Source organism: Nanorana parkeri, unplaced genomic scaffold (genome assembly GCF_000935625.1).
Source record: "Nanorana parkeri isolate BGI_ZX_2015 unplaced genomic scaffold, ASM93562v1 scaffold364, whole genome shotgun sequence".
Taxonomy (NCBI): domain Eukaryota; kingdom Metazoa; phylum Chordata; class Amphibia; order Anura; family Dicroglossidae; genus Nanorana; species Nanorana parkeri.
Genome location: NW_017306632.1, coordinates 172,014 through 186,659, shown reverse-complemented (window position 1 = coordinate 186,659; position 14,646 = coordinate 172,014). Strand labels below are relative to the sequence as shown.

At 41.7% G+C, this 14,646-nt stretch overlaps 1 protein-coding gene across 1 annotated transcript in view; it reads left to right on the top strand.

Moving 5' to 3' along the window:
• ELOVL5 (ELOVL fatty acid elongase 5) overlaps positions 1-14,646 on the top strand; it is a 52,615-nt gene that overhangs the window by 26,512 nt on the left and 11,457 nt on the right. Inside the window, exon 4 of the mRNA XM_018558863.1 lies at positions 12,747-12,824. Coding sequence (XP_018414365.1) covers positions 12,747-12,824 — 78 coding nt within the window. The remainder of the gene's footprint in view (positions 1-12,746; positions 12,825-14,646) is intronic.

Sequence of the window (14,646 nt, the reverse complement as noted above, 5' to 3'; positions counted from 1 at the left end):
CTCTCCTTCTTTCTTTCACTCTCTGTCCCCCCTCCCTCTCTTTATCTCTCTCTCCCCCCTCTTTCTCTTCTCTTTCTCTCTCTCTCCTCCCTCTTTCTCTTCTCTCTCTCCCCCATCTGTTTAGTGATAAAACATTTATGAAAACCTTTCTCAGAACCTGTTGCAGAAAGCTGTGCCATTTTGTAGGAAAGGATATTTGACCTGCTGAACAGATTGTATGAAGCCAACTTCACACAGGTGTTTGTCTTCTTCCAGCTTGTCATTATGCAGATACATGAGCTCTTTGAAAGGGTTCAGTTCCCGGTGGACAGGTGTATGTATATTGCAGCTGACATCATACTTGGCTGACTTGCTTGTCGTTATTATTGTAACCATCAACGTTATTAATATCGTACCAAACAATAGTTCTTTTGTGGTTCTACATAAACCAAAGTAAAAGAAATCACTTCCATCCTGCTTGGCACAATTGGGCAGTGATGTCACGGCACCACCCCTCATCCTATCAGAGAACTCCTAATATTCATTGAGAAAAATTCTAGGCATCCTCTGATTGGCTACTTTTAATCAGCTGAGCGACTCTGAGGGGAATTTATCAAAACTGGAGCAGACAAAAACTGGAGCAGCTGTGCTTGGCAACCAATCAGCTTCTCTCTTCAGTTTGCCCAGTTAAGATTTGAAAATGAAAAAGAGAAGCTGATTGGTTGCCTTGCAAAGCTGCTCCAGTTTGTCTGCTCCAGTTTTGATAAATTCCCTTCAGTGTGTTTTAACAGCACAGGGAAAGTGTAGGGGCTGTAGACGCTGTAGTAGCTGCAGTTACTAATCTACCCACTTCAAGTCTTACTGTTGTCAAACCCAACAAGAAGTGAAGCGAAATCCCACCAACACAGACACGAGCAGTAGTAAAGTCAATGTTTTTTGTATAGTGGGGAAGGGTTAGAAATATTAGGTTTATGTCCATTTAACGCATATAAGATGCCCACAGACTATAACTAAAATTATCATTTTTAAAACAGGATCATCATATATTGTAAAACATGTTCAGCCTGGCAAGCTACGCCAAACCATTTCCTCACTGGCCAGTCTTTATTGCGGTGAGCAAATGTCAAATACTTACAGCAAATGTATTGTATTTAATAGACATATAATGCCAGTAATGGAGTAAAACAATTGAGGTGAGTTATAGGATTAGATTTATTGCATCGTCATGCAATAAATCTAAAATAAATGGTATGGTAGCTCTCAGCTTATCTGTACTTCTGTTAAATATAAGAAGTATGTTTGCATGATAAAATACACTTATCATCGAAGATTGTTTTACCAGCAAATCATATGTTAAGCAGTCTAGTGTAAGCATTTTAGTTATTTAAATTGTTTGGGAAACCTTTATATAAGGGGAGGGCAATTCCCGCCCTCCAGCTGTTGTAGAACTACAAGTCCCATGAGGCATTGCTGACAATCACAGGCATGACTCCCAGAGGCGGAGGGATTTATAGTTAAAGCACAGCTGGAGGGCTGGAGTTGCCCACCCCGATTTATACCAGTTGGGGGTACTAGTAATAAATGTGTACATAGAGGGTACTTAGGATAAGCTGACCCATTCTATTAAAATAAATAGAAATAAAACATGTCAACACAACATTGAAAACACATCATGATGAGCGGCAACGTGCATTGATATTAAACACAGAGTGCACTGCAACAAGCGTTGAGAACATGCAACAGCACATGTTAACGTGTTGAGACATTTGATGGTGACGATTTGATGCATTCCATTGATTTAAATGGAGAAGGTATCCGGGAGAAAAGTGTTTAGGTGTGAATCCAGCCTTAAAGCTGTAGGTTTCCTGTAGCTGTATTACTTTACCCTACACTGACATTAAATATGTAGTGTACAAGTAAGTATTTTGGCATTTTGCTGGGGGAGTAGGGACTTGGCAGAAAGGGATCACTTTGCTGCCGTTGTAAAGCTTGAAAATCTACTGTAGTGTATATATTTTTTTTAATGCAAGGTTTGGTAGAAGTGTACTGGGGTATACAGCTTTATTCAGAAAGTAAACTAACCCCTCGCCGGCCACCAGATGTTTCCGGGCGGGTGGACGTACATGTACGTGAATTTTTTCTGCGGGTGCAAGTGAGCAGAATTCTGCTGGGAAGATACATGTTGCATACATGTGTTCGCTTGTATGACCCTGCTGCCCCCCCCCCCCCCCTTGCCCCTTGTTGCCGGTTATCCCGGGCGCCGCTGTCCCCCCTGCGGTGACCGAGAACACCGGCACAGCTGCTACTACTCAGCTTTTCCCCTACCGCTGATCTCTCCTCCTTCTCTCTCTAAAGGCAGAAGCTATGTGTATTACATCACTTCCGAGTTTAGCTTTTATTTCTCTGGCTGCTAGCCAGAGAAGAAGCTGATGAAGCAGATCTCTGCTTCATCAGCTTCTTGGGGGATCCCAAGGTGACATTAGGGGTCTTGCGGACCTGTCATTGTTTTTTGGCTATCACATAGGGGGCTTTTTATCCCCTCATTTCCTGTTTGCTAACAACAGTTTCACCAGACAGGAAGTGAAGATGAATCTCCCCACAGCAACACCGACAAAAACAATAATGCTTTTTGTGTAGTAAATTGGGGGAACTCATATCAGTGTTTTATTACTGTATGTGTCCCTTTTGCAGATTTTTCTTCACTTCCTGTGTGGTGAAACAAATTGTCAGTGGAACAGAAAATGAAAGGAAATTTCTCCAATAGAGCCCTGGGTAGCAGCTAAACTGACAGGGGTTGTAACCCTTCTCCACTTTATCAAAACTTGCCATACACTTTAATTGCCATTCTGGTCCTTTCTCATTACCTAAGCTGGCCATGCACTGCTCAAATTGTGGCCGATTCACAGAAATCCCACCCTGACCCCACCCAGTTCGACTCATTTTAATTGAAAGATTATTTGAAAAATCAAGGGAGTGGAGCAGAAAATGGCCGTACACGGCTCAAATCTTTTTACAGGAATCCCACCCCAACCCCACCCAGTTTGACAAACTTAAATTGCAAAATCAAAGAAGTCGAGCAGAAAATTGTAGGCCGAAAAGTTAATTCAGCCAGTCAGCTGCAGTCAGCGTTCATTTATTCAAGCTGCTACACTCCCGCGGATGCTTGAATACAATAGCCGGAGTAAGAGATCAGTTTTAATTTGGTTCAGGGGGCTGAAAGAGAAAAAATGAAACGTACCTGGCCAGGTTTAGTGAATCACTGAGCTGGAAGTTTAATGTAGCCAGTAAATGCAGACAGTTTGAACACTGTCCTTCATCCTGTATTGGTCTGTGACTCACTAGATCAGGAGTCCTGAAGCCTGCACAACTAAAGACATGTCAGCGCTGGCGACCTTCATATTTTTAAACATTACTGCCTGTCAGATTATAAAGAGGCCTTGTTGTGCCCTGAAAGCTTTCAGTGTTTTCTGTTACAATCGGCTATTAAATATTGTTACCATAACATGACTTTTGTTATTTAGACTCAACTTATGAAGATGTAAATCGGCCCATTTTTTCAGCTAACATACTATTTGATTTCTAAAGCAATAACTGTGTTTATAATATCTGTATTCATTTAGATTCCTAAATGGGCAAAGTCACGCGTTTGTGTACATATAAAACGTGGTAGTCAGCCTTGTTTAGTTCTAGCACATTAACTCATACTTGGTTTCTTCATTTGTTTTTATACTACACAGTTTTGTGTTACCACTGTATAATTATTAAAGTCCAACTAAGCATTACCATTACATTCAATAAAAACTATCCATTGTAAGTACTTTATTGGCAGAGCTAATCAGCTTTTACATATTTGTGTGTGAAACTGAAGCAAATAATGAAAACCAGAAGCTGATTGGTGGCTATGGGTGCAATATCTATTGGTTCTATCTATGCTATTGAACTGAACTGCGCCCTCCCCCCAGTGTGTCTGTCAAAAAAACTTGTTTATGCTATTCCCTTGTACCGTGCCTCCAACAGTCAGAGCACCCATGGAATCATTCAGAGAAGTAGTGTGCAGCCAATCCTCCTCATTATATTATAGTGTCAATAGTCAGAGGAGGCCAATACTGACCACCAGATAGTCAACAGCATGATCAGCACATATATAGGACTATTCCCCCACCACCACCCTACTGGGGAGCCTGGGCCAGTTTCCTTCCATAGATATTAGATCATTAGCCTATTTAAAATTTGAACATGGGCAGCCAAATCTGCTATTACAGCATCTTTAGATTGCTCTTTAAATTCTGCCTTGGCCTTTTTGTTAACAAATACACAAGGAAAAGGGAATCGGTAAACATTGGGAGGTGCATGTGGCATGAGCTACATACTATGCCCTTGTTCTTGGTGTCCAGTAGCTGAGTTAGTACTTTCATGTACAGTTGTGCTCAAACGTTTGCATGCAATGCCTGCAGGTACAGAGGCCTAAGTTCTCTTGTAAGGCCTATACAATACTAAACTGTGGTCAGCAATTTGATGTATGGGTCATCCCTGTTCAACGCTGGGCCCCTTTGTTTACGTAATTTCTTCCTGCTGAAATCCTTATTTGTTTATTTTTCTTGGTCTTCGTTTATAGCATGCTTATCATTTAACCAACCATGTAATGTCTAGTCAAAAATCTAAATCTAAACTCTGGGAATGTAGCTAAACACACAGTTGAAATACATACCGTATGTCCACTGGCAGATAGCACAACCAGATGCTTGACCTCCACTGCTGTTGTAGCACAGTTTGGTTAAGAACACACTCGAAGCCTTCTCATTGGGCAATGCAAAAGCAGCAGCACACTGATGAGTTAGCACTCTGCTCAGTTTGGTTCATTAGTCATAGAGTTGTGATTGGTGAGGGCTTATTGTTTTGTATCTAACACATGCTCTTGTGCTATGGTTTCTGTATTGTTATTTCAGAAACCTACATCTTGTATGATTATTTCCAAAGGCATTAAGTTACTAAAACCGTGCAGCAAACGCCTACAGCAAATACAAGTTTTGTCTTCTGAGGTGAATGTATAATGTACTGTGATTGTTCCGTGTTCCTGTCCTCCTGCAGTAAGGAATACAACTTCATTGTTTGATCAGAGTGAATTCTGTATGCCGCGCTGTTTTTCCCTGCAGAGTCGAGTCATTTTTATCTGTAAGGAACCCTGACAGAACAGATTTCCATGTAGAAATTGTACTGTTACAAATTGCACTAGTTAGCATAAATCAGTTGTACAGGTTGTAGTGAACTCAATGCAGCCTTTCAGAGTAGATTTGGCATTAGATTAAGCTCATAACTCTTTCATCTCTTTAGTTTCTTTGTTCAGAAAATAAATCTGCTAAATATAATAACCTTTTAAACGCATTCCTTACATAGAAGGGAATTTATCAAAACTGGAGCAGACAAAATCTGGAGCAGCTGTGCATGGCAACCAATAAGCTTCTCTGTTTCACTTTCAAATCTTAACTGAAGAGAGAAGCTGATTGGTTGCTATGGGCAACTGCTCCAGATTATGTCTGCTCCAGTTTTGATAAATCCTCCCCCATATCTTGCCTTCTCTTTTATACTGGCAAGTTGACGACTATTTGTATGCCAAATTATACATCAGTCTTTCTCAACCAGGGGGCCTTCCGGCGTTGTCAAGGGTGCCTTCCGGTGTTGTCAAGGGTGCCTTCAAACTTTCCCCAAAGGGTTGAATTGTGATGTGATGGAGGGGGGGGGGGGCTTCTAATGTAAAAGGGAGGCTTCTGATGTATAGGGGGGCTTTTGATAGATAGGGGGCTTCTGATATAGAGGGGACGCTTCTGATGTATTGGGGGGATTTTGATAGGGGGTTTCTGATGTAGAGGGGAGGCTTCTGATGTATAGGGGGGCTTTTGATAGATAGGGGGCTTCTGATATAGAGGGGACGCTTCTGATGTATTGGGGGGATTTTGATAGGGGGTTTCTGATGTAGAGGGGAGGCTTCTGATGTATATGGGGAGCTTCTAATGTAGAGAGGAGGCTTCTGATGTATAGTGGGAACTTCTAATGTAGAGGGCAGACTTTTGATGTATAGGAGGAGCTTCTAATGTACAGGGGAGGCTTCTGATATATAGGGGGCTTCTATTGTAGAGTGGAGGCTTCTGATGTATAAGGGTAACTTCCTATGTGAAGGGGGAGCTTATAATGTATAGTGGAGGCTTCTGATGTATAGGGGAGGCTTTTAATATACAGGGGTTCTTCTGATGTTAAGGGAGGGGCGGGGGGACTTTAATTTGAAGGGGGAAACTCCATGTCATTTTTTTTTGTTTTGCTTTTGCCCGAGGTCCCCCCTTAAAATCCATACCAGACTCATGTCTGGGATAAGGGTTTGGTACTGATTTTTTTGGGAGGGGAGGAGGGGTACACTTAAAGTTTTACATTTATGTTTCACATTTTAGACTGTGCTGCCTCAAGATTTTGCATACTTTTAAAAGGTGCCATACCTGAAATAAGGTTGAGAAACTCTGCTATACACAATCAAAATAAAGGGAATTTTTCATGAGGCAAACTGCCAATGTGGAAGCGTCAGTGACTCCTGGACTGTATACCAGTTAGTGACTAAGGATGGGCTCGCGTGTTCACAGCTCAACGTGTTCGCAGCTCAACGTGCCGAGCTCGCCAGGAAGCTGACAGCGCGCAGCGCCAATCACAGGTACTGAGACATTTTCCCGGTCCGCAGCTGCAGAGATTGGGAAATGTCTCAGTGCCTGTGATTAGTCAGCTTCCTGGCGGGCTCGGCACGTGGAGCTGCGAACACGCCCGAGCCCATCCTTATTAGTGACATCAGTTGTAGTAAACTGAGTAGGTTTAGCCTCATTGCTCTCAGCCTGAAAAGTAGTTCTAATATGGATTTTTCTCATTTTGATGGAGATAGGCGAATCATTTCTTTCATTTAGACGCTAGTCTTTTTTGCTTCCACTTAGATTTGCAGATAATGAACAAAATCCAATTTTATGACTAGTGATATTTTGGAAGTATTTTCCATAGTATCCTATCTGATGCAGGAAATGGCTTGTCCACAACCTACATCAGCCAACCATCAGAGGTAATGTACACAGTAATTCCCTCATTAAATAACCCAGCACACAGGCAGCGGCTGCATTTCATATGTTGTTTAGGTTGGGAGAAGGTAGAATGTGTTTCATGAAGGGGGCAGATTAGAAGCACATATAGTCACTCACTGGTTTTTATTCACAGCAGAGTGACAGACCCATTACACACTTCCTCAGTGACCTTTTTTTTAAGGGGAAATTGAGGTTTGTTTTCTTTTCTGTTTTAGTCCCAAGAGCTGATAATCCATAGTCAGGTATAAGAAGAACTTCATTTGTTTGTGAAACTATAAAGGTCAATCAGCAATTATCTTTAGCAGTGTCATGAAACATGTCGTCAGTCTTTGATGGACTCCTGCAGCAGGTTTCCTGTCCTGTAGCACTGTCTCTGACCATCATATCCTCTAGTATATCTGCAGTCTCTGCCAGTCTTCTTTATTATTACATATACTCAACATTATATGGTGCCCTTCTGTGCTTTCCTGGACTGCAGTTGAGGTCCTCTATACCTATTACAAAGCACTGCTTTGAGAGATCAGGAAGGATTTTTTTTCTTTGTTGAAGCAATTTTTTTGCCTTTCTCTGGATTAGCTTCTGGTTTCGTTTTGAGGATGCAGGTTTTTCATTTATTTTGTCTGTCTTTTATTTGGAGTTGATGGATGCGTGCCTTTTTTTATATATTTATATATATTTAGCTATGCAAATATACCTTTGGATATAACATTTCAATAGTACTGCACAAATAATAAAAGCACCATCTTATTTACATTTGATTCATAGAATATTAGGTTGCAATGATATAAAATAGGACAGACTGGAGCAGAGGTATTTAGCTTCGGATATCCTTCAGTTATCAGAATAGGCAGTCTTTTTATTGGATACTATGTAAGGTCGTCCTGGCATTATGCTCCTTTTGTTAGAAATGAGCATCTCTTTATTAGAGCATTGTTAGACTGACTGCAAAGCAGCATCTCTTAATCAGAGCATTGTTAGACTGACTGCAAAACAGCATCTCTTAATCAGAGCATTGTTAGACTGACTGCAAAGCAGCATCTCCGAATCAGAGCATTGTTAGATTTTCTATAGAATTTTTTTTCTATCAGCCTATGGTCAGATCTACGCCATCTACACTAAACTGTGTGGATGGAGAAATCTCCCACTGGGCTAAGCTTCAGTATCTTGCTAGTCGAGCCCGCTGGCTGTCAAAATACCTGAACAATCTGATTGGATGCAGGCATTGTTCAGGTATTTTGACAGCCAGCGGGGCCGACTAGCCAAATCCTGAAGCAGTGGGAGATTCCTCCATCCGCACAGTTTAGCGTAGATGGAGGAATGTGTTGCACTTTTTCCATCTGACCATATAAAATCTGCAGATAATCTATAGGTGTATGGCCAGCTTCAGACTGACTGCAAAGCAGCATCTCTTAATTAGAGCATTGTTAGACTGACTGCAAAGCATTTTCGCCTAATTAAAGTATTGCTAGACTGATGGTACTATGCAAAGCAGTAGAACCTTTCCCAGCCTGGATGCAGCTTTGCATCTTATTACTGGAAGCCAAAATAAAGACATTTAGGACATTTTACTAGCTGCATGCAAAGCCCAACTCCAGGCATCCATCAAAATTTAACTGTGTGCTGTCCCTTTTTCCATTGTGCCTTCTGCCAAAGTGTATTCCTGATACATATTGTAATATTCTCTCTCAAAGTCAAATTTTCCTAGCACTTTCTGCATAATTTCCTGTCCCGGGACCTTACATGTTTTGACGATCGTTACCTGCTAGGGGATAGGTCTCACCGCCCCTTTGTACTTCTCAGCACTCTTTGGTGATGTAAACACATAAGTATGTTGTGGGCAGGATTATTACAATGTCGCTGTCTTTAGCTTTTTTCCCTTGCAGGGTTCCCTGGAGCCAGCCTTGTGTGTGCTAGTAAGATGTGTGTGTCTCCACAGGTACACCAAGGCAAGACACTTCCCTGCTTTCCACTCTAATCTCCTCCCTTCCCCCTTGTCCAGTGTCAGGGCTGCACCCTGACTTAACTGGTTTGCAGCACTCTGGCTTGGCTGCCATTCCACCCACCTGTGATTCCTCTGAGCAGACTGTGTAACGTTGCTCACTACTCCCAGGCTCCCTCTTATGGTCAGGTAGGAGAGCATCATCTGAGAGAGCCAGATGGGAGTTTCCTGCCTAAATGATGATGTCACCCCACTCACTATATATAAACCACTCAGTCCAGTCTGACCTTGCCCTTGCGTGGTTTTACCTGCCAGTGCATTCCTGCTGCTCTGAGTATCCAGATTCCGTGTATGAGTCGATCGTGGCTGACGTTCTCCTCTGGTTCCTGCTCCTGGCTTGTTCCTGACAACGCTGATCTCCGTGTTCCTTACCTGCCTTATACTTCTACCCACTCCGGCTCCTGACCTTGGCTTGTTCCTGTTCATGACTTTTGCTTGTTCTTGTGGACACTTTTCTTAATAAAGTATTTTTAACCAGCACCTTATGCTTGTCTGGTTTTCAATGTGCTCTCACATCCAGGCAAGTAGATAGACAGCTCCTGGAGACTGCTCTGTCCCTTGTGATCTAATACTGGACAGGAAGTTCAGGGAAACCGAGCCTAGAGAGTTGGAGCCAGTTGTTTGGAAACACGATGGCTGTAAGTGAATGGGCAAAAATGTAAAGACTTTGCTGGGCAATGTATATTTGTTTGATTTGGATTCATTATTGAAAAAAAGCGTGAGTTTAATACTACTGTTACCCCCTCTCCGAAAGTGAAATACCCATAAGTGAACATGTTACTTACTCTGCCTCTTCCATGTGCCGGTGCTCTGTGATTGACACAGTGCTGTCAAATAGGTTGATAAAGGAGTCTGTAGTCTGTGTAAGCACCAACAAGTGGGTTGTAATTGAATACAAAGGGCTCTCTTTGCCACGTCTTGAGGGTCAAATGTAGCAAAGGTGGTACCAAAGGTAAGTATATATTGCTGCAGAAGGGGGTAGGTTAGTCACCCTTGTATTTTGGCTTGCTTGGGCAAATGAAGGGTCAATTAAACACATAGTTACATCTTTCCAATTTGAAATGTATTGCTTTTTGCCACACATAGACAAAGATAAAGTATTTGAGCATATTCACTTTGCAAATGGAATGTTCCTTGAGCTTAGTAAGTGTGGTAAAAATCATGTGCAAGGAAGATTTACAATGTAATAGGATGATGAAAGTCAGTAGTGGTTTACCTCATTCACTAAGCTAAGAGAAAATTCATTTCTTGTGGCAAGTTGTTTGAACATGCCATGCTCGGGGCATTGTAATTACATCTTAGAACTATGTAGAAGAATCTTGTGCTTTGAGATCTGCACACTATAGATTTTGTAATGTAAGAAATACATCCCCAATGGTATACTTATAGCTTCCAGCATTCAATATTAGAGCTGTACTTGGGATCAGAATCCAAGCTGAGAGGGCCAGTACACTTCGGTCTCATTATTGGAAGGATGACTTTTATGATGACTAAGCCATCTCTTGTAATGACCTGTTCAGGTTTGGGATTTGCATGTGAATGGCATTCTCCCCTTTATCAAGAGAACATGCATACTTTGCAGGTCAGTTAGGGATTTTATTAGCAAAACTTGCCTGACAAGCATTAAAAATGGGTGAGCTTGACCTTAAACTGATATAATACTTTAGCCTACATGGCACAGCAGCTATCTGAATCAGGTTGTGCTGACAGATGCACTCAGCCATTAAATGTGGCATAGTAGTTTGACCGTGGAAGTAAGGTGACAGTATTTTGAAATGAGGAAAGGATAGTTAATGTTGCGTGGCTCAGTACAAGGGTCATATGTCTGACCAAATATTTAAATTCTAAGGTCTGGTATTTTGCACTTACATGTGGTACGGAGCTCAGGGCACAGCCTAGCTGATTTCATCTAAGCATTGCAGTACTGCATAAGTCCACTACATTGAGTCATTGTTCTGACTTCAGCACAGCTCCGGGGTTGCTGAATATTGTTAGTAGCAGATTAATTTTTCTTGTAGTCTGAAATTGCTCTTGAAAATGATACTGTGCACTATAATGTACATATTGCATAGTGCCAAGGAATATGGCCCTAACGTACAGCACAGTTGCAGTTGTATTCGACCACAAGCATGTTGTGAAATTGTGGCTGCTTTTGAAACTTTCTTGTAACGGCCATCTATATGTGTTGTCAATACTGTAGCTAGAAAACACATGCTCACTCACATCATTCTAGATAGTGAAGGAGATCATTTAATCGGTTTCTGTAACGGACACAACTTTCCCTTAGGATACATTAGATATATGCTGGAATCCTCTACTGATTTAATAAATTGCATACTTTCTGAATCCTTCTGTGTGTGGTATACAGTGTTGCCTAAGGTCAATACACACACTGCCTGGCCAAAATAAAAGTCACGCACTCTAATATTTAATTGAGCCACCTTTAGCTTTGATTACGGCACACATTCGCTGTGGCATCATTTTGATAAGCTTATGCGATGTCACAACATTTATTTCTGTGCAGAGTTGCATTCATTTTTCACCAAGATCTTGTAGTGATGATGGGAGAGTCGGACCACTGTGTAAAGTCTTCCCCAGCACATCCCAAAGATTCTCAATGGGGTTAAGGTCTGGACTCTGTGATGACCAATTGATGTGTGAAAATGTTGTCTCCTGCTCCCTGATGAATCCTGGCATTGTCCTCATGGAATATGCCCGTGCCATCAGGGAAGAAAAAATCCATTGATGGAAAAACCTGATCATTCAGTATTTTCAGGTAGGCAGCTGACTTCATTTTTTGGGGCCATAACCAAGCCCGGATTCCCCACAAGGCCACCGAGGCCCGGCCTCGGGGTGGCAGGGCGCAGAGGGGCCGCAGAGGTGTCCTTGTTCGGAAGTTGCTGCCGTCGGGCGGTAAGTTGCCCCTCTACATTTAGTCCTGCTTTGCACAAGCAGGACTAAATGTAGAGTGAGGGAGCCGATTGTTCATTTACATGTGAACTCGGCGATGTCGCCAAGATCACATGTAAACAGTCTGCATTCTCCCCCTGCACTTACCTCTCTCCTCTGGTTCCGTCCTCCGGGCTCCGCCGCCGAGTCTGTCTACTCACTGCAGTGAGCAGAGCGGCAGGGTTAAAATTAACCCTGCCGCTCCGTGTAGACAGTGAGAGGGGAGAGCTGTGCTCTTCCCCTCTCACCTGTCACAGGAGTTCCAGCACAGTGCTGTCTAGAACTCCTGTATTGGAGGTGACAGGGTCAATAAAGAGAACCTGTCACCTCCAAAGGCTATCACACAGGGGATTGTTTTCTCCTGTGTGATAGAAATAAAGTTAGGTGGGGAAAAAAATGTAATTGATAAATTAAATAAATAAAGATGTAAAAAAAAAATAATATGAAATAATTTTTTAAAAAAATAAAGAAACAGTAAAAAAAAAATTGAAACTAAACTAACCCTTGTCCAATAGAAGACTCTTACCTATTTCCTTAGCTAAATCCAAGTGGTGACTTCTTTTTTGACATGCAGCGTATATGCATCTCTATCCTTATTGAAATGTATTGAATTGTATTGTAACTGTTCTGTCTCCATTTCTATTGTAAAGCAATGTTGGTGCTATATAAATCCTGTATAATAATAATAATAGAAATGTGCTTATCTTTTGTAGCTTGTAACAGGAGTATGGGAAGGAGGCTACAACTTCTTCTGTCAAGACACTCATAGTGGAGGGAAAGCAGACATGAAGGTAAGATACCTTCATAAACAAGTATTTTACACTCAATTATGTGGTAGGAAAATACCATGCATACAATGTGATATGAACATAACATGCAGGTGCAAGTATATGCATTATATTGATGTCTAGTGTAAAACCAAAAGAAAGGATAGAGAGGGAAGAAAGGAAAATCTGGTGAAAGGTCCATCGGTGTAAGCAATATCAACAGTAACCTAAGATTAGTGAAGATATTAGTTTCCTATTGAAAGTAATGAACTGCGGACAATGTGGGAACCTCTTAGAATCCCTCTCTCCAGTTACTATAAAGAGGGTTAATGTACACAACCATTTGAAATCAGTTTGAGTTTACTCTGCCCAAAAATCAAACTGCCTTAGACCCTTGTCCTTAGTACTAAAAACTGAAGCAAACCCATGTACATTAGCCCTAAATGACATTGCCCAACGCAGATTAATTCACCCCTGCTAGTGGTGATGAAGCTTTCACTCCTTTTTATATGTGGAAAAGGACCTGGTATGTGACTATGGCCTTTTGGGTAGCTTTTTGCTCTGCACATCCTCATCTTTTATATTTTACAATACAAAATTGGGTAATCTATTGTGCTTGTGTGCACTAAAATTAATGTGAGTGTATTTTTTTAAAGAGTTCAGCTAATACCGTGCAACCTAAAAAAATTTAACTGCCACCATTGTATTCTACATATTCTGTGCTTTTAGGAAATATTTAACTCTCGGGGGTTTTAAGTAATTTTCAGGCCTAAAATATGGATTATATCGTGTGAAAAAAAACACCCACAAAAGCTGCCTAGGCAGTGAAAGGGTTAAAGAACTGTTAGAATGGATGGATGCTTTAAAAGGGAATCATATCCATACCTAGCAGAACAGATGACAGGGGAACATCAGGTGAATTACTTGTGGAGAAGATTTTGGTTGATTCTCTTATTCCTATTAACCATGTAGTGTATATTATCAGATATAATAGATAATTAAAATCTTCTAGATGTATTCTTGCTTTACTGTTACCTTTTATCATGGTGGGCTATTTATTTCGTAATGCTTTAATTCTTGTTTTTCCCCCCAAATAAAATATATATACAGACAGCATATTACAGGAACAACAATTTGAGCCAACTGAATACAATTAATCATCTGTCAGCATGCAACTTCCTTCAGGACAGATGAAGCAGAAACCCTGCCAAAAGCAAATTACCTTGTTGTTTAGCAACTGGCATTCTTTAATCATCAGATAGGATGGCAAGAAAAATATAGGCAGTGAACAAGAAAGAAATAACAAAAGCGGGAGATGAACTTGATGGATCAGTTAAAGCATGCATACAGCCCTAGATCAGCTCTGATGTTTTGCATCCATCCTGCTGCATTAAGCTGTCATTTTGCAGTGAAACATTTTGTATACTCCCCTACCAACCACGTAGGCTCCCTTTGAGGGCCGGTTCACACCACAAACAGTGCGTTCCAGGGCGGTCAGCTTCTGGAACGCACTGTAACGCACTCCGGCTGACTACCTGCGTTCAGGGCCCGGAGGGGGCGTGGCGGTGCATTGAAGTCAATGGCACTGCAGCCATGCCCCCCACCCGCAGTAAGATCGCCCGCACCTGAACAGTTGGCACATCACTGTTTGTGTTGTGAACCAGTTCTGACTGCATGCCTCAGCTAAGGCAGCTTAGAAGTTATAGCTCTACCCAATCTCACACTCTACTATCTTTCTGTTCAGCCTCAGAATTAAATGTGTTGGCAGGACCCTCTGACACAGTGCATGCTATTTAACACCAACCACCACAGAATAGATACCAACACTAACACACACCCCGCCCCC